Raw genomic sequence first — 17,124 nt, 5'->3', positions numbered from 1 at the left:
AGTGTCTGTGGTAGTGTCTGTGGTAGTGTCTGTGGTAGTGTCTGTGGTAGTGTCTGTGGTAGTGTCTGAAGCAGTGAATGTTGTTTCCTTGGCAGTTGTGGTAGTCGTCTCCTCAGGGGTGGTAATAGTGGCCGTCTCCTTGCTAGTTGTTGCCATAATAGTATCCTCAGCAGTAATATTTGTCTCCTGAGAAGTTGTCGTTGATTCATCCTGAGTAGTTGACGTAGGGGGCTCTTCAGAGGTAGTTGTTGTCTCGTCTACAGCTATCGTCGTCGTAGGCTCCTCGGTAATGGTGGAGGTTTCTTCTGCTGTTACCCCGATTTCGATGGTTCCGGACAAAGTTCCCGAAGCAGTGATAGTAGAGGTGTAGGGCGTACCGCCTGCTGTCAATGTAGTTGCGGTTGTCACGTAGGCAAGCCGGAAAGGTTCGTTGCAGTCAACGCAGGCTTCAGCTTTGATCATCAGGGCTGAGTCCCACATGTTGTCTCCAGCATCACAAATTGCGACGACCACAGTCTGCATACCACCGGGAAGTGACGGTACATCGATCCAGTAAGGCGGCGACGACCCGGCGTACGAGGTAACGCTGTTGGGCGGTACGATAACCAAAGGTTGTGACAGCCACGGGCTCACCGCGTTCAGCCTATTCCCATTACCATCCAAGGCATAGTTCTGGTTGTTTACGAATATGCCAATTGCATCAGCAGCGCCCCTGGGTCCTATTAGTTGACTGTAAAACACTTTGTGGCCAGTATTACTAACCCTGATTCTTCCGAAGCCATGACAACCTCGAATCTCATTCCTCCGAAACCTGGAATAAGCATGACATCCGCAGTCAATATCGCAGCGTTGTTACTTAAACCGCCGCAATACGTTGCTGACCCAGCCGCACCATTATTGACGTAGTGGTCTCCATTTGGAAGAGCTCCAACAGCAGCTCCCGAGGTGAGGACCGCTGCGTCTCCCATACCGAAAGGGCCATCAGTGAATGTTCCAGAACTGTCCGATGCGCCGGTAAACGATGCCGAGATGACACTTATACCATTTCCAAAGATAGCAGAGGCCAGAGCGTTTCCATCAGTGTTTGCCGTGACGCTGAATGCGTATGAAGCACGTAGCAGTGCCACTAAGGCAACGAGCCTTGACAGATGAAACCCCATCTTCAACAAGGTATTGCAGAATCTCACAAACCGAGTGCAAACGTTGCTTTCCTCTGGCTTTCAGTTTAAGGAGTGGTCAATGGATGAGATCAAGAGGGGTTTTTATATACCTTTCATAAGCAGCCCATATCTGAATAGCCACTACAAAGGGGGAGCTTAGAAAGTACCCAGATGCACTTATCAATAACATCCATTCCGTTGCCAAAAGGCAGATGATCATCTTGAGATTACCTACTATCAATCGATCCACGCGGTTGCCTCTAGTAGCCTGCAGCTAATGCAAGTCTACTGCTGCTTTCTTCCGTCTCATTTTTGTAGTGGTTAGAAAGACTGCAAATGACGTGACAACTAAGTTCAGATGGGTTTAAATCAACGTCCTCGGTGGTCTACATGTCTTAGGGTGACATGCTAAATATCCCCTTACATTGCCATTTTTCAGGATGTCATCCAGGCCTAGTGAGTTCAATGTCGACATTCCATGGATGAAAGCTTGGTTGTGGGATCGGAGAAAACATAACACGACAAGTAACGGAGGTATCGCTATAGCCTGCTTCGATGATAAACCCTTCAGCGATACTTCAAAAATCCAGTATTCTCCAAATTGTGAGTCGAGCCACATCACATAATAGAACCTTCTGAAACATAATATCAGGTTTTCGTTCTTATTCGAATGCTCCCAACCCGAGAATAACCTAAGTAATCGACGATGATAAGCGAGACGTTGGCCTAAGGGAAAATATTTCTGGTATGAGACATTTATTAAGCATGTAAAAAGCTTAGCCTTAAACTCATGATTCTCCCTGAAATTTGGCGGGTCATTGTTGAAGAGTAAATCAAAGGAGACAGCCCACAATACACGATTCATGGCGGTCGAGGTTTGGGAGTTTTGTGAGTAGAAGGCATGAGAGAAGAGTTTCATGACTTGTAGGAGCTTTCACGCGGTTTGAAGCCGTTTATTCCTATCTTCCTACCATAAAAGAGCCTGACCTGAGCGCTACCAGAATTCTGTGGTGATCGCTTGACAATACGCCATATCGAAAGAACTGCATTTTAAGCTCTTTCTCATATCGTTTATGTCAATCGATGGAAGTGATCCGGGTCCTGGTGTTAAGCTTATCACAACACTATGTCGATGTCTCACACTGAGTCGGAACAGCTCCAGATAGCCAGTCCGTCGATCCAGAACAAGTGGTTTTATTGCATCGTACCATTCCTTTGACTAAGTTATCATCATCTGACAGCTGTCTCAGGCCCTCCTTCGAAGAGCAGAACCGTAGGTGAAGAGGCCAAATGCTGAAATGACACTGAGAAGAATTGGAACCGGTTTCCTCAGACGAAGGGCTCGGGGGAAAGCAGATCCCCCAAGAATGACGGAGGCTAAAAGGCCAAGCTCGACTCCATAAGGCTGCTCATTCTGAATGCGATAGCCACCAAGAGCATCTACAAGCAAGTTGTTAACACGTTGACACGCTACGGGGAAGACAAGGGAGGTAATGTTGAGACTTACATAAAAATCCAACAGCGCAGCCAGCAACGATTGAAGGAACAGATCGTGTGCGCGCGTATCCCATGATACCGCCTCCTGCGGTCAGAGCACCGAGGATGTAGGCGGGAAGCTCAAGATCGTGGTAATTGACGGTGGCCTAACTTGTTAGCCAACGAGCTGGTCAAGGCTGTTATAAGGCTCATACTAACCATTGTATTGCTTGTATCCTTACTGTCTGGTCTCTCAATGGAATTTGTAAATTTTCAAGATGAAACAGCAACTTGTTATTTTATGTCTAAGATGAAGCTGCGGAGCTCCCGGCCATTGACGACATATTCGAGGTACGTACCTCACAGTTCGTGGTGAACGTGGGTCTAACCCCCGGATTCTTGGCTTTTTGTGAACCAATCATCTTCAATTTACCTTGGAGCTTTCGTGTCCAGAGGAAGCTCTCCTACTGCACTTTGAACTAAACTAACCAAATCTACCGACACCAACATCAAACACTACGAATCAACCATCACCAAAGCCTCATAATATCGAAAGAAACGCCCACACCGAGCAAACAGTCCAACTCACCCAATAAACCCTTCCGACTTACAAACATGGCGGCTAAGAAGAACGTCCGCGATATCACCCCCTCGGCCGCTGCTACCACTCAGGCCAGCACCACCAGCGCTGGTTCAGTTCCTCCTCAGCCTCAGCCCAAGCCCGTGGCTATCGCCAAGAACGAAATTAAGGGCGAAGTTCAGTGGGACAAGGTAGTCCAGAACCTCTACAATCACTACGTCAACAATACTCCTCAGCGCATCAAGTTGGTTGATGCTTTTATGGCCTTCCTTGTTGTCGTTGGTGTTCTCCAATTCATCAACTGCGCCCTCGCTGGCACCTTCGTGCGTCTCTCTCAGTGAATCTGTAATCGTTTATTGATTGCTAATTCTTCTTAGCCCTTCAACGCTTTCCTGTCCGGCTTCTGTGTGACAGTTGGGCAGTTCGTCTTGACTGGTATGTTACGACGACCAACGACCTCGAAAGACTATGGCTAACGATACCCAGCTTCGCTACGACTTCAAACAAATGAGGCTGTCAAGAACGATTGCCCCTCAGTATCCCCCGAAAGGTTTGTCGAACTCGAGTTTAAAGGAGACCCAACACTAACCTTCTCCAGAGCTTTCGCCGACTTCATTGTCTGCAGCTTGATCCTGCATTTCTTCGCCATCAACTTCATTAACTAGACGGCTAGTTGAATAGCGTGACCCTGGTGGGATAGGGACCTCTTAAGGGCTACGTCGGACCCATCAGGCAGTGTACGATAAAAGACGGCAAATCACGAAATTCTTTAAAAGTTTGACCAATAGATCAGGAAATAGAACAATCAGCAAGGGGAATCATTCACATGTGCTATTTTGCCATAATCTCATTCTGCTTCACCACCACTGGCCTGAGTCTCCGGCTTTGGTGAGTCCCTTGGAGGACCGCCTTTTGGTGGGGGAGGGGCTGGTGAGTTCCTAGCCGAAGGTGCATTGTCCACAGCCCGACTCTTCTCTTCCTCCTCTTTAAAGTAGTCATCCATCAGCCTGTTGGGGTTGTGGCCATGGCGTTCCTTCTTCTTCCCAGCTCCCCTTGGCGGTGCACTCACTGGAGCATCACCTATCATCTGTGCAGGCACCAAAAAGTCTCCTGCGGGAGGGGCGGGCTCCGAGCCACCTACCGCAGGAATAAATGCGTCCTCACTCTTCTCATTGGTGGCTCCGTCGAACATCGTCTCGCCAGGGGCATCAACGGGCTCGCTCAGAGGAGGAGGTATCCTGTGAAGGGCTCCGTATCCAAGCACGCAACCCAGCGCTCCTTGGCCACCCCAATCCCTGCTAGGCTGTATTGTGACTTCTCTGGTGACATTGTATTCGTTGTTGTAGACCCAGATTCGCATCGGCCGTCCGATAAAGTCCTCGACAAGCTCGCCCAGGCCACCCTCGCCATATAACGCACCCTCAGGACTACCGAGGATATAGTCACTGTATGGCAGAAGACCGGCGGCATCGGCGGGAGAATTGGCGGGGACATCGAGAACGTGCCAGATGTTGGCGGCGAGGGCCAGCGGAGCGTATTGGAGCGAGAGACCGAGGGATGCAGTATCTAACGCAACAGGAGCATGGATTTCTCTCGTTCTTTGGCCCTAATTGTTGTCAGTAGGAGAGTTTAGGAGGTACAAAGTTAGTAAGTATACTTTTGCGTTCCACAATCCCAGGGTAACTGTGCTGCCCGCGCAGTTTCTCACTTCCTGGCTGAACAGGGCTGGTTCAGGGTCTTCCTATACTAGTTATTAGCGATAAGGAGCTTAGATTACCTAGAATGAGCCGTCATACAATAGGTCTACCATTGATTCCAACAATAAAGTCGAACCAGGGTTCGATAGCAAGCTCCAGGTTGGTATTGCGCAGCACCTGGAAGCCGAACGAGCCTCGCTCTTGTTGCCTCTGTTGCTGGACGTCTCCGTCCAGGCGCGAGATGAAGCGGTTTAGTGCATTAAACATTGCTTCTGTGACTTGTTCTCTAGATCCGTGTGTGTCTATTATTGCTGGGATCAAAAGGGGTTGGTGTGTTAAGTATTGTATCAGATGGAAGCATGTCAAGGGCAGATCGAGCAATCGCAAGCTGTCACTATTACAGTGGCAGCCTTGCAGCAATGGCGTCTGTGCCAAGCCCACTAGGTCTCTATGTGGGGCATACTGTGGGGAGCTCATCGTCAGCCTCGTGCTCAATTTCAACCTTCGAGCTCTCTTCGACTTGCTCATGGCAAGTCAATATTTCAATTTTGACAAAGAATGGCTGCTAGCGCTTAATACAAACTTACTCGGACTATATTTTCGGTCAAGATATGAGTAGTTCAGGAGTAGAAATGTCGCTGGACGACTCCGAGTACTCTATGAAGCCAGCTGAGGAGCTGCCTCTCACTGATGATTGTCACCACTATCAAGGAAAGCATGAGGTACCATGGGATATTCAAAAGTGAGCAACTATTGACTAGTTCACGTCTCTCGATCTTGCTAATATGGCCAGATACTTTGCGCAGCGCTATTCGATCTTCTCATTGTATGACTATGGAGTTTACATGACAGACGATGCCTGGTTCGGTGTAACGCCCGAGCCAGTAGCAAAGTGAGTATACAAATTATATACCTTCTCAAGGCTCTGCTGACTCTAATCTAGCCAAGTTGCTCATGATATGTACGGTACCGACCAAAAGAAGCATATCCTGATCGATGTCTTTGGTGGTGCAGGCGGTAACAGTATTGCCTTTGCTCTTTCTGAACGATGGAGTCGCATTATCTCTATCGAACGCGACCCTTCAACCTTAGCCTGTGCCCAGAATAACGCCAAGGTCTATGGTATCGCGCCGGGGCTAATTACGTGGGTTCTTGGTGATAGCTTCGAGTACCTCGACAAGTTATTCAATCACACAGAAGAACTGCACCCAAATCTAAGAGTAAGCCTTGACGAAACAGTACTGTTTGCAAGTCCACCTTGGGGCGGCCCTGGATACCGCACTGATGAAGTATTTAATCTTTACAATATGCAGCCGTATAATCTTGACGATTTACACACTGCATACAACAGGCTGGATCATGCGTTGTTTCTACCGCGGACGAGCGATATTCGACAAATCGCTAGACTAGCACCTCCTGATAGGAAAGTTGAGGTTGTTCAATACTGCATGGAGGGTGCCAGCAAGGCCCTGGTGGCTTACCTTCCAGGGAAATACTCAAAAGCCCGCCAGTGAAGGACACCCTTCAAAAGAGATCGCTGTCGCATCTCGCGTACCAATGGAACAAGTCTGTATTTGAGGAAGGGTGTTGCTGAAGGTCTCAGGCATTGGGTTGACGAGATCATGCTGCTGTCGGAGGCAACCGTACTTATCCGTCTCATACCATACCATACCATACCTTGCCTATTCAACGGCATAGTAATATAATTTGCAGCTCAGGCATCAATAGAATGTTGCTGTATCGTTCAAACGTGCATCATCCAGCTTATTCAATTGCATAAGTGATCGATATACAGTGGGTATGATCTAATTGACACTGTACTGTGAATGGTTGGATTTGACTTGATCAAAACCTGTAGGAACCCCATCCACACGCAGGAATTTTCACATTAGAGCCCAAACTTGGCAACTTGTTCTACAGTGCCAAATACTTTTCATCATCATGGCCAAAGATAAAAAGAAGAACGCTGACGCCAAAAAGGCAAAAAAGGTGCCGTCATATTCTGTGCTACAATGTCTACCTATGTCTTGCCCCTCCATCATTACCCCTCCAAATATGACTGCCCCTCCGTGCATCATGACATGTTGAACTTTTGACTAATGATCAGAATTAGGCTGAGAAAGCAGCCAAGCAGGCCAATAAGGGGGAAAAGAAGGCCAAGAACAAGGCCGCCAAGGTCGAAGGAAGTGATGCTGAAGATGTTGATCTTGATGAGGTGCTGGAAGAGTACCGAAGACAACAGGAGCAGTTCCTCAAGATCACTGAGACGGTAATTGATGCACCTCCGAGAGCGAGAGCTGCCTCAACGTTGATGGCTTCACCTCATGATAGCAATACTTTACTACTCTTTGGCGGTGAATACTTCAATGGCTCTCTCGCTCAGTTCTTCAACGATCTAAATATATACAACATTAACAGAGATGAGTGGCGATGTGTAACTTCACCCAACGCTCCACTCCCACGATCTGGTCATGCCTGGACCAGAGCTGGAAACCCGAACCATGTCTATCTCTTTGGCGGGGAGTTCTCTTCGCCAAAGCAGGGCACATTTCATCACTACTCAGATTTCTGGAGGCTGGAGCCTGCAACGAGGGAGTGGACGAAGATTGAGACCAAGGGTAAGGACAAGAGCCCTTCAGCTCGAAGTGGTCATCGAATGACGTACTGGAAGCAGTACATTATCCTCTTTGGCGGTTTCCAAGACACTTCAAATCAGACAAAGTACCTATCAGATCTCTGGATCTTTGATACCGTTAACTTCGTGTGGCACTCTCCTCAACTGCCTCCTGCCCAACTCAAGCCAGACGCTCGCTCATCTTTCACCCTGTTACCCCATGAACAAGGTGCGGTTCTCTACGGAGGTTACTCACGTGTTAAGGCGACTGTCAACGTCAAGCAAAAGGGCAACAAGGGACCTAGCCAGGCTCAGCGAAATGTTCTTATCCCCAAGGTTCATGAAGACTGCTTCTTCCTCAGAATCTCGCAACCTGCGACGGACGCCAACCCCAACACTCCCCCGGTTGTTCGCTGGGAAAAGCGAAAGAAGCCTGCCAATACTCCCAACCCTACACGTGCTGGTGCAACAATGGCCTGGCACAAGGGCCGCGGTATTCTCTTTGGAGGAGTGCACGACGTTGAGGCTAGTGAGGAGGGTATGGATAGCGAGTTCTTCAACCAGCTTTTCGCTTGGAACATTGAACGAAATCGATTCATGCCGTTGGGTCTACGAAAGCCTCGTCAGCAGAAGAAGGCTGCTGCTGAGCCTCGAGGCGGGCGCCGTGGTCGGGCTCAAGCAAATGAAGACGAGCTTCTGAGACAGCTTGCTGCTTTGGAGACTGGAGCTTCTCTAGATGACGCTGATGAGATCGAGCTTGCCAAGAAGGAAGAGGAAAGGGACGACGACAAGCCAGCAAGAGAAATGCCAGTGACCATGGAACCTCCACATGTAAGATTTAATGCTCAACTGGCCATCCAAGACGATGTCCTCTATATCTATGGCGGAACATTTGAGAAGGGAGACCGAGAGTTCACATTTGATGATCTCTATGCCATCGATCTTGGAAAACTTGATGGTTGTAAGGAGATCTTTAGTCGACCCGTCGAAGACTGGATCGTAAGTGATGTCGAAATGGCGTATGAAATTTGGTTAGCTGACTTTAGTTTCAGGAGTCTGATGACGAGGACGAGGACGATGAGGATGAGGATGAGGAGGATGAAGAAGATGAGGACGAGGAAGAAACAGGCCAGCAGCTCTACACACCCAGTAAGAGAAAGAAGAAGCAAGATGAGGTTTCTGAGGCTTCGTCAGAGCCTTCATCGGAGCCTTCAACGCCCTCAGAAGACGATGAGACTGAGACCGCAGCCACTTCTGTGGACGACGGGTTACCCCATCCTAGAGTAAGTATTTCCCGTCTTCACTTCACTATCATGAGGGGGTTACTGACAGAACAACAGCCTTTCGAGAGTCGACGAGAGTTCTTCGTCCGTACATCAGCTGAGTGGCAAGAGATTTTGATGACGAGTCTCCGTTGGAAGAACATCCAGCCCGAGACACTAGCTATCAAGGAGATCAAGGCTAAGGCCTTTGAGCTTAGTGAGGAGAAGTGGTGGGATTGCCGTGAGGAAATCGTGGCTCTGGAGGAGGAACAGGAGGCTGCTGGTATCCAGGAGGTAGTAAGCTTAGCGGAGAGAGGAGATGCTGCATCTGGTGGTGGCGCGAGAAGGAGGTAGATAAAACTGGATGTGGCAACTGTTATTTATATCAATCAATATGAGACCCTCTTCTGCAACCTCTGGATGGCCTCCTCTTCTAATTTTATGTGACCACTCCGTTGTTGTTTTTTTTTCCACTTATCTACTTCTTCTGGGCTTGAGCGCCCCTGTATGCTGAGGTTCATTGTCTCAGGATACAGCACGATAACAGTTCACGAGAATGGGAAATGATTGCCTCGAGTATTTGCTGATAGTTTCTTATTCACGTAGTCTTCAACCACCAACCCTATTTTCTGAGTCAACCCAACGCCACGCACGCCAATCCATGATCTCCTGCAATCGCCTCACATCAGGAACACTACAATGGCTCCTCCACAACACCAGTGGGTGACCATGTCGCTTTCTTGCCGCGCGTCCATAGAACCAGAGCCGCAGCTCTCTCGATAAGTCAGTTGGGAGACGCAGCCATAGGCGGGTATGAAGCACCGCCAACGTCAACCTTGGGCTCGCACTCGCAACGCTCAGCCTCAGGGACGTTGTCGATAACGGACTGAATATGGCTGCCACAACCCCACCAGGAGGTCTTCTCTGTAGGCATTTTAGTACCATATTTTTGAAATTGGATACATCGACTTACTGCAGGTTCCGCAGGTAGCCTTTTTACACATTTTTGGGGCTGAGTATTCTGACTTGATGGATATCGAGTGAGTTGTGAAAGAGGAGTCTATATCGGCTCCTCGGGGTCACAAGTGGAGAGTGAGGAATGGAGAATGGAGGCTTTCCACTTCCAGCATCTCCGGACACGGCGATAACTAAGCCAGAGCCAATGATTCGTCACCGATATAGGGAGTGTTTTGTGAACCAATCGGCATTTGAATGGGTCAGATCAGAATCATGAGATACTCTTCCTGGGAGAAACTCTTGGAATGCTGAAACCTCGGCTTGTGATGTCATGATCATTCAAAACCATAAAATACTATCAAATTAATATTTCGAGGACGCTATTCTCCAGAGTTGAATAACAACCAGAAACTCGAATAAATTGATATAAATTCACATAATAATGAAAATATGCTGACAACTCCTGCTAATGGTCCATCCCACACGCCCTACATTCTGCCTTGAAAACCACGTCACAATTCCTCACCAGCAGTCTTACTCACCAGAAGCTTGTTCTTATCAATCATTTCACTCTCAACAACTGATCGAATGAGGTTTAATGTCAGTTCCCTCCCCTTGGCAACACTCGTAGGCGAAGCATCGGCTGGGACATGAAGAAACAGCGCCTTTCTGGGTCTCTGCAGTTTCCACAGCTCAGAGAGACTTGAGTAGTAGATAAAGTCGCACATAAAGTGACCTGCATCTTCTGATATGCGCAGATCCGCCTCCTGTGCTTCCTGTCAGTATTGACACAGTCTCAGATCTGCTCAGCTTACCGAACTGTGCCCCTGCCACAGCGGGAGTATTTCATTGAGATTCAGCTCCGTCTCAATCTCCTCTGGAAGGCCTCGCCACGGCCAGTCATTCCTTTCTCTCTCTTCTTCTCCGTCTATGTATTCACCATCGACATCCGGATGCTTGTACCCATCACGGTGACCTCTCCTCTCGATGGAGTAGAATGGTCGAGGACCAGCCATTCCAATGTGAATGACAATGTCAAACTTCTGTGGCGTGTCATGGAACGATGGCACAAGGCCTCTCACAACCCGGTAATTGACACGGATAGCCTCAGGGTGCACCACTATGCGTACCTTTGGCAGAACAACAGCCGCATGCCTCGAGTTAGGGTCCTTGGCTCGTAGCGGAGGAAGATATGAAGGCAAGCTGTTGGCGATTTCCCATGAGGGGTTAATGGGATACTGTTCCCTGAACGGCTATAGCATCAGCGAGTTAGCAGGAGTTACACAACTCATACCACACTGCATATCCCGGCTAAGGTGTCACGATCTTGAGCTTTGCAGTGTTGTGTGACGTCGAGCGGGGTGGTCAAGCAAGCAAATGACGCTTAATATGAGAGAGGAAGCAAAAACATACACCAAAACCTGTGACAAGCACAGTAATCTCATCGGGGTCTCCAATCTGCGAACCCATTATGCGTTGAGACTATATATACAACAGAATAAACTAGCGACCAGAAAGATAGAGGGAGGGAGGAGAATCTGGTCTTCTTGAGATACTAGTGGGGATAGTAGTATCATCAAGTTGCCAACCTATAAATGCCTAATAACCCTCCATGGGTAGTAAGCTGAGTGAGAAGGCATAGATAAAAAGGGTAAAGCTGGCCTGCCGAATCCTAAATCAGACTTAAGCTGACCTCGGTTTTTTGTTCCTCTTAATATCCGCTTACTCTTTTCTTTTCTCTTTCTTCCTCTGACATAGCGGCGTTTAACGATAATTCGTTGCCAAGACAAGCAGGCTACCAAGTTCGGTACAGGTATAGGGTAGCTACAATATCAGAAACAAATACATTGTTTGGTTAATTGTGATCATTTATATGTTATTTGTTTACGATTAGTCTTTATTTACTATAGTAGTAGTAATCTTAGAGATTTAATAATAGCAGAGTTTCCTTTCTGCTATATTATGGTGATTCATGACGAATGAAGCATTGCACATCTTTAAGCGCTGCACTGAACCAGAGCCTGTTGGGATTACTTGCATGTAGGGTATGAAATACAATGGAGTTGAAGGGGCAGCTCGGATAAAACTGGAAGGACAGCGCTGAGCTGAGTATATGTTCATCAACGATAAAAACAAAAGCTGGAACAATATGCCGTCGTCTATTCCATACGTGCTCATGTTTCTTGATAGACTCCCCACTTAGCCCCTCCATGCGGAGTTACCCAAAACAGACAGCCACCAAGTAACAACTTGGATTCATCCTTTATAAACACCTTACATCAGAGCAACTGCAAACTTTTTCATATTATACAAGTTAAACAAAACCGCGAAAAAGACATATACGTTGGAACCATAAAGTCCATTGCATTTTCGTGATAAGACAAACACCAAAAACAACCTCAAATTCATTCTGTCAGACTCTGAAGCCACCACCTCATTCATCCAGATACCGTACTCAAAGGACACAATGGGATCAACTCCGGAATACAACCTACCCCCACAGGAGCTTACATTTGACGGGTTTCTCTTCGATATGGACGGTACTATTATCGACTCCACGGAAGCAGTAGTGAAGCACTGGGAAACGTAAGTGCAGCCGCACCCACCTCACGTCTTACGCGGCCAGTCCGAGTGACTAACCGAGCAAAGAATTGGGAATGAGATAGGCGTTGCCCCCGAAGTTATCCTTGAGACTTCTCATGGACGACGAAGCATCGACATTCTCAAGATTCTCGCACCTGAAAAGGCGAACTGGGATTGTAAGTGATAGAAACAACATCCCGGCCACAGCAAGCATGGCAAAGCCCACAAACACAGGAATATGCATGGACATGTCAGACGCAAAACCTCAGTTGAGGATATATCCTGGCGGCCATGTATGTGCTGGCGAGGCTGGGCATGCCCCCATGTAACTAGACTATCATAGCTAGCTAGGCCGAGCGACCGCTGATCACTTCCCAGATGTACGTGACATGGAAGGACGTCTACCCAAGTACCACGGCCACGAGGCTGTCGAGATACCTGGCGCCCGTTCCATGCTAGAAGCACTTATCGCCAGATCTAGCCCATGGGCGATCGTCACCTCGGGCACCGTCCCTCTCGTCACCGGATGGCTACGTGCTCGAGACCTGCCCACACCGCCGTCGGATCACCTCGTCACGGCAGAGTCCGTCGAGAATGGTAAACCTGACCCCGCCTGCTACCGCCTCGGCCGTGAGCGTCTCAGTCTGCAGGCGGAGGACGCCCAGGTCCTCGTCCTCGAGGACAGCCCAGCAGGGATCCGCGCAGGAAAAGCAGCAGGCTGCAAAGTTCTCGGCCTGGTAACTAGCCATACCGTTGAGCAGGTCATCGCTGCAGAACCAGACTGGGTCGTTCGAGACCTCTCCTCAGTCAAGGTGCTTCGGAGCGAGGGCGGAAAGGTGACTATCGAGATTTCAAATGCGCTCCGAATATAATTGAGCCTCGGCATTGGGTGCATCAGCGGAGCTCATGGTGGAACTGTGGTGGGTGAGAGTGAGTGAGTGAGGGAGGGTGAGGGATATGGAGCCGTGAGGGAGATGTAAAAAAACCACTTGATTTCATCATGACGATGGAACATTTAGTCAATAGATCCAGAGATGAGACTGGGATCGTTCCCTAGAAAAGAGATAGGCGAAATATGATCGCCCTGAAAAGGGCATATTGACATCATCACTCTTCCTCTCCCTGGGTACATGATTCTTGATCTCAATTCCTTTGTCGCTCCCTGTATACTACTGTATTATGGAGATGGACATGGAGATCCTAATCACGATCTGGCACATGATGATCGACACGCCAAAGCGACACAACTGACGACCTGCAGATGAGACTCAGTGAAGATATTCTGTCAATGTGCAGATATCGCGCACTCAATCGTACCAAGGGAGACTCTGCAACAAAGAAATGATCCTGGTTGAAGTCTTTGTCAGTTCGAGACAAGACAGTACTCGGATCAACCATTGTTTGTTGCCAATGGTACCGCACCCTCTCACACTCCCATCTCCACCCAGGCAGTTCTCTCAAGTGAGACCTCTCCAGTGGAAAGCCACTTCAACTGAGACGTTTCTTGGCCATCCTTTGTCCTTTCAGACATGACCTCTCGGCATCAATCTCTGTTCTCCCTCCTCTCGTGTCTAGTTGCGCTACCCGGGAGAAACATCTGGCGTCTCGCAGGCTAAGTTAATGACAACCACTGTGAAGCGCGCTCAGCGGTCGCGGGTCTCCACGCTATAGTACTTACCTCAGCTATCGACTTAGCACCGTGAATTCTTCAGGCCTTCAGCATCGGGACCCATGAACATGTCTTGGTTGTCACCTGTCATCGCACCGTTTCCTCCGGTGGGTTTTGAACCAAGTGGCCCAAGGGCAGACATGATAGAGTCCGTCGCCCGTTGAAGCGGGGAAGAGTGTAATTTTGCACACAGAGAAGAGGATTGACGTGATAGGTTGTGTGTGGCTAAGGGTATCGTTAAGGCGAGAGATGCCAGTGTCAAAACTTTTCGCTCCCACTCTGCATTGTCTTGTCTTGGCCTGGCCTGTGAGGCCGAATTGACACACGACAAGAGGACTGAGTCAGAAACATCGAAGCCCCTTACCCCTGACGCGTCTTGTTGAAGACAATTAAAGCAAAAAAAGGTTGAAGACAATATCATCTACAGAATCCACAATCAACACTCCACGCGGCGTGAGGAGCTCTCACAAAACCGCCGGTGTCGCAGGAAACATGCCGGCAGAGTCCCTGACCCAGATCTGTGGCGGTATCAACTTGGCGGAGTTCTCGTTCTAATTATCATCAACTACAAGTTCGCGCCAAGAGGCAGCGTACGGAAACGTTTGTTCCCTTCTGGGAATGGTGGTCCGGTTCAAGTGGACCAAAGCAAGGAGACCAAGCTAACAAAAACTCTGTGTCTGTCTGAGGGAGAATTTGTGCCACGATAAGCCAGCAAGCAAGTGTTTGTTATAGAGGGGTATGAGGCCGGCGAGAACGAGAATAGTATCAAAGATCTATGAAAAGCTCATGTGAGGTTGGACAACATATCAAAGTGACAGGTGACAGGTGACAGGAACCGCAATTTCGCAGTCTGTCGTACTGCATGGCAGGTTTGCCATGATTTCCGCACGCCGGAAGCACTCGGTCTATAAGCTGTTCGTGCCTGAACAGTTGTCTTTTGCCAAACCAATTTTCTGTGTTTTCGTGCCATGCCAGGACTACGGGTGATTCCTGCAAGGTCCCGTACGCCCAGTGTCACAGTCGTGATAATTTTGATTTGTAAAGGGCGGATAGTGACATGGCGGCTGACCCGGTGGCTTTTACTTCCACTGTCCGCTGTGCCACTACTGTACGGAACAATTTCAGGCAAAGCGAAGGGAGTGGTGATTCGAAACTGCCTCAAGTCAACAAAGTCCATGGTGTTGTGATTACGACTCGCGAGCCCCCTGTAATTCCTTTACTTGAGACAGGGGTTTCCCTGAAGGACCCATCATATCCCACCGTGGAAACAAAGGGAGATCTTCCGGTAGGATTCATCGGGATGTCCACCATCAAATCCATGCGCATCCACGGTGTCGGAGAGGGCGGCCAAGATAATAATGGCCATAATATAGGTAGGCAGGCTAACAAAGCAGCAGAGCAGAATGTTCAGCTGGCAGGGGCTGGATAGTATCATAGAAGGAGGACGCCTAGATGTTTACCAGCATTCCTTTCTCTCCCACAAGTTCGCCGTTATTATATCGCCCCGCGAGAACCCGGCCGGCCGGGTTATTGGTGCTTCACGTTCCTGGGCCGGGCACCAATCCCCTGGAAAGTCGTCCACTACCTATGCAAACGCCCTTGACGCACTCTCGATTTGGATCTTAGTCCGTGATCGTGGCTGGCTCAAATGAGATTTGATCCCCTCTAAGCTCGAATGTCTTATCCAGCCACAAAAGACGGTCCAGATACCAACAAAACACATTTCTTTGTCGTTTCATGAATTTTGCTCTCCCTAATAATAAGAAGCGACGAATCCTGAAATGTATTACACATCATCTTCGACTCCTTATTCCTGCATAAATATCACCAGTCCTGCTTTATAAATAGCGCGTTTCGAGAACCGAAGGCTGGCGGTCTTTATCAAAAAAAAAAAAAAAAAAAAAAAAGGAATCATTATCTACCATCGTGAAAGAAAGGGCTGTCAGAGGAGAACTGAAAAAAAAAAAAATATGCTCTTTGTGATATTGCCCAGCCGTTGAGACAGCCCCTAGAGCCCTCACGTATGAAAATTAGAGTAGAGGCCTTTGCGGTGCTCGGTGAGTGACAAGTCGCTATGGCATACATTGGAGACACGACGTGATTAGTCCATATACGGAGTATCGACGAGAGCTTGGCCGAGGCCCACGAAAAATTGTTATCCCCGGAGAAGTGTAAGATACCAGGACACGCTACCTAGACTACGTAGTGGGCGCTGTTCAAGTTGGTTTGGGGTTTTGCTCTGCCTTTTTGCTCTATCCAGTCCCCACTCGACGACAAGAGCTTGCTTCATTAGCTTATTAGAGAATCTACCACAAGTGTCGTTACGTGATGATTCAGAGTCTGATAAGCTTGACCCCAGCAGCTAGGTTACCGACGGCGGATTGCGTCGGTTGCTTGGACTGGTGAACTGCTGCTAGGTTATTGAAGACATGCCACATCCATGGCTGCCTCTCATCAGAGCTTTGCTCTTTATCCGACTTGCTTTTTCAGCGCAGGCGGATTTCTGAGCTTTCTGCTTGATATCAGCGTTCGAATTGCCCACGGCCGGCCTCACTGCAAGCCTCCCCAGAGACAACGCAGCACCTACAGGGCTAAGCGCTAAGGTAGCCTGGGAATCCTAGAAAGGAATAGCAAGCACCGCCAAGACTCGCTGGCCACGTGTTGGATGGATCCGCTTCTGGCCTTATTCGACCAGACGAGAAACAACATGCCCCCTGTTCGCCGTTCAAGAGCCCATTTCGGGCCTCTACGTTGACCAGTCTCGTCGTTGGCATGCATGTATGCACGCAGTAGCTCGATTCATCCATGATCCTTGAGCTCTGCATGTTCGACAATGATTCCGGTTCAATGTATCCGACTCTGCCTATGACACAAGCGTCATGAATAGGTACAGCTGTATTATTTGCCCTGGCATTAATGAGAAATTTAGCACATTGATAGCTGAACATTTCCTCACCGGAACAACACGTTTTTGACTTTCAAGTCCAAGGCATTTTCGTCTTTCCTTAACGACATGGCTGACATCGAAGCATCGATCATTATGTCATCGAAGCCGTAGCCATTGAAAATGAGCACAGAGCTAGAACACCAGTTTGCGATTAGTAGACCGACCTCTTCTTAAGTTGC

General features: G+C 48.6%; 9 protein-coding genes across 12 annotated transcripts in view; 4 read left to right on the top strand and 5 right to left on the bottom strand.

Annotated features, from left to right (window-relative positions):
* FOIG_02989 (uncharacterized protein) overlaps positions 1 to 1,160 on the bottom strand; it is a gene marked incomplete at its 5' end in the record, with an annotated part of 3,387 nt that extends 2,227 nt beyond the window's left edge. Inside the window, 2 exons of the mRNA XM_031200586.1 lie at positions 3 to 712; positions 763 to 1,160. Of these exons, the coding sequence (XP_031070354.1) occupies positions 3 to 712; positions 763 to 1,160 (1,108 nt within the window). The remainder of the gene's footprint in view (positions 1 to 2; positions 713 to 762) is intronic.
* Positions 1,161 to 1,679: 519 nt separating this feature from the next.
* FOIG_02988 (uncharacterized protein) lies at positions 1,680 to 2,962 on the bottom strand. 3 transcript variants are annotated; one of them, XM_031200584.1, is made up of 4 exons: positions 2,856 to 2,962; positions 2,668 to 2,803; positions 2,369 to 2,600; positions 1,680 to 2,316 (listed from the first exon to the last, which is right to left on the bottom strand). In XM_031200584.1, exons 1-3 carry the CDS (start codon positions 2,856 to 2,858, stop codon positions 2,407 to 2,409), a joined length of 333 nt encoding a protein of 110 aa, XP_031070352.1. In that variant the 5' UTR covers positions 2,859 to 2,962; the 3' UTR covers positions 1,680 to 2,316; positions 2,369 to 2,406. The 3 variants fall into 3 exon arrangements, with proteins under 3 accessions (XP_031070352.1, XP_031070353.1, XP_031070351.1); XM_031200585.1 differs by having other exon boundaries at positions 1,680 to 2,302; positions 2,856 to 2,946; XM_031200583.1 differs by having other exon boundaries at positions 1,680 to 2,600.
* Positions 2,963 to 3,014: 52 nt separating this feature from the next.
* On the top strand, positions 3,015 to 4,662 carry FOIG_02987 (oligosaccharyl transferase complex subunit OST4). The gene is made up of 4 exons (XM_031200582.1): positions 3,015 to 3,539; positions 3,594 to 3,651; positions 3,703 to 3,766; positions 3,815 to 4,662. The coding sequence occupies exons 1-4, from the start codon at positions 3,252 to 3,254 to the stop codon at positions 3,879 to 3,881; spliced, it is 477 nt and encodes a 158-aa protein (XP_031070350.1). The 5' UTR covers positions 3,015 to 3,251; the 3' UTR covers positions 3,882 to 4,662.
* Positions 3,966 to 5,308, bottom strand: FOIG_02986 (uncharacterized protein). The gene is made up of 3 exons (XM_031200581.1): positions 5,013 to 5,308; positions 4,874 to 4,957; positions 3,966 to 4,822 (listed from the first exon to the last, which is right to left on the bottom strand). The coding sequence occupies exons 1-3, from the start codon at positions 5,178 to 5,180 to the stop codon at positions 4,064 to 4,066; spliced, it is 1,011 nt and encodes a 336-aa protein (XP_031070349.1). The 5' UTR covers positions 5,181 to 5,308; the 3' UTR covers positions 3,966 to 4,063.
* A 100-nt stretch (positions 5,309 to 5,408) lies between these two features.
* FOIG_02985 (uncharacterized protein) lies at positions 5,409 to 6,693 on the top strand. Its single transcript, XM_031200580.1, has 3 exons — positions 5,409 to 5,655; positions 5,707 to 5,805; positions 5,857 to 6,693. The coding sequence occupies exons 1-3, from the start codon at positions 5,525 to 5,527 to the stop codon at positions 6,425 to 6,427; spliced, it is 801 nt and encodes a 266-aa protein (XP_031070348.1). The 5' UTR covers positions 5,409 to 5,524; the 3' UTR covers positions 6,428 to 6,693.
* Positions 6,694 to 6,787: 94 nt separating this feature from the next.
* FOIG_02984 (uncharacterized protein) lies at positions 6,788 to 9,218 on the top strand. 2 transcript variants are annotated; one of them, XM_031200578.1, is made up of 4 exons: positions 6,788 to 6,902; positions 7,027 to 8,526; positions 8,580 to 8,810; positions 8,868 to 9,218. In XM_031200578.1, exons 1-4 carry the CDS (start codon positions 6,855 to 6,857, stop codon positions 9,141 to 9,143), a joined length of 2,055 nt encoding a protein of 684 aa, XP_031070346.1. In that variant the 5' UTR covers positions 6,788 to 6,854; the 3' UTR covers positions 9,144 to 9,218. The 2 variants fall into 2 exon arrangements, with proteins under 2 accessions (XP_031070346.1, XP_031070347.1); XM_031200579.1 differs by lacking the exon at positions 6,788 to 6,902 and having other exon boundaries at positions 6,982 to 8,526.
* Positions 9,219 to 9,325: 107 nt separating this feature from the next.
* FOIG_02983 (uncharacterized protein) lies at positions 9,326 to 9,934 on the bottom strand. The gene is made up of 2 exons (XM_031200577.1): positions 9,763 to 9,934; positions 9,326 to 9,713 (listed from the first exon to the last, which is right to left on the bottom strand). Exons 1-2 carry the CDS (start codon positions 9,791 to 9,793, stop codon positions 9,574 to 9,576), a joined length of 171 nt encoding a protein of 56 aa, XP_031070345.1. The 5' UTR covers positions 9,794 to 9,934; the 3' UTR covers positions 9,326 to 9,573.
* Positions 9,935 to 10,054: 120 nt separating this feature from the next.
* On the bottom strand, positions 10,055 to 11,495 carry FOIG_02982 (uncharacterized protein). The gene is made up of 3 exons (XM_031200576.1): positions 11,160 to 11,495; positions 10,562 to 10,999; positions 10,055 to 10,513 (listed from the first exon to the last, which is right to left on the bottom strand). Exons 1-3 carry the CDS (start codon positions 11,214 to 11,216, stop codon positions 10,259 to 10,261), a joined length of 750 nt encoding a protein of 249 aa, XP_031070344.1. The 5' UTR covers positions 11,217 to 11,495; the 3' UTR covers positions 10,055 to 10,258.
* A 493-nt stretch (positions 11,496 to 11,988) lies between these two features.
* On the top strand, positions 11,989 to 13,530 carry FOIG_02981 (glycerol 3-phosphatase 1). The gene is made up of 3 exons (XM_031200575.1): positions 11,989 to 12,332; positions 12,396 to 12,505; positions 12,708 to 13,530. The coding sequence occupies exons 1-3, from the start codon at positions 12,214 to 12,216 to the stop codon at positions 13,199 to 13,201; spliced, it is 723 nt and encodes a 240-aa protein (XP_031070343.1). The 5' UTR covers positions 11,989 to 12,213; the 3' UTR covers positions 13,202 to 13,530.
* The last annotated feature ends 3,594 nt before the right edge of the window (positions 13,531 to 17,124 follow it).

The sequence above is a fragment of the Fusarium odoratissimum genome, assembly GCF_000260195.1.
Source record: "Fusarium odoratissimum NRRL 54006 unplaced genomic scaffold supercont1.3, whole genome shotgun sequence".
Classification (NCBI taxonomy): Eukaryota; Fungi; Ascomycota; class Sordariomycetes; order Hypocreales; family Nectriaceae; genus Fusarium; species Fusarium odoratissimum.
Note: the sequence above shows the minus strand (reverse complement) of the source record. Positions and strands in the feature narration are given on the sequence as shown.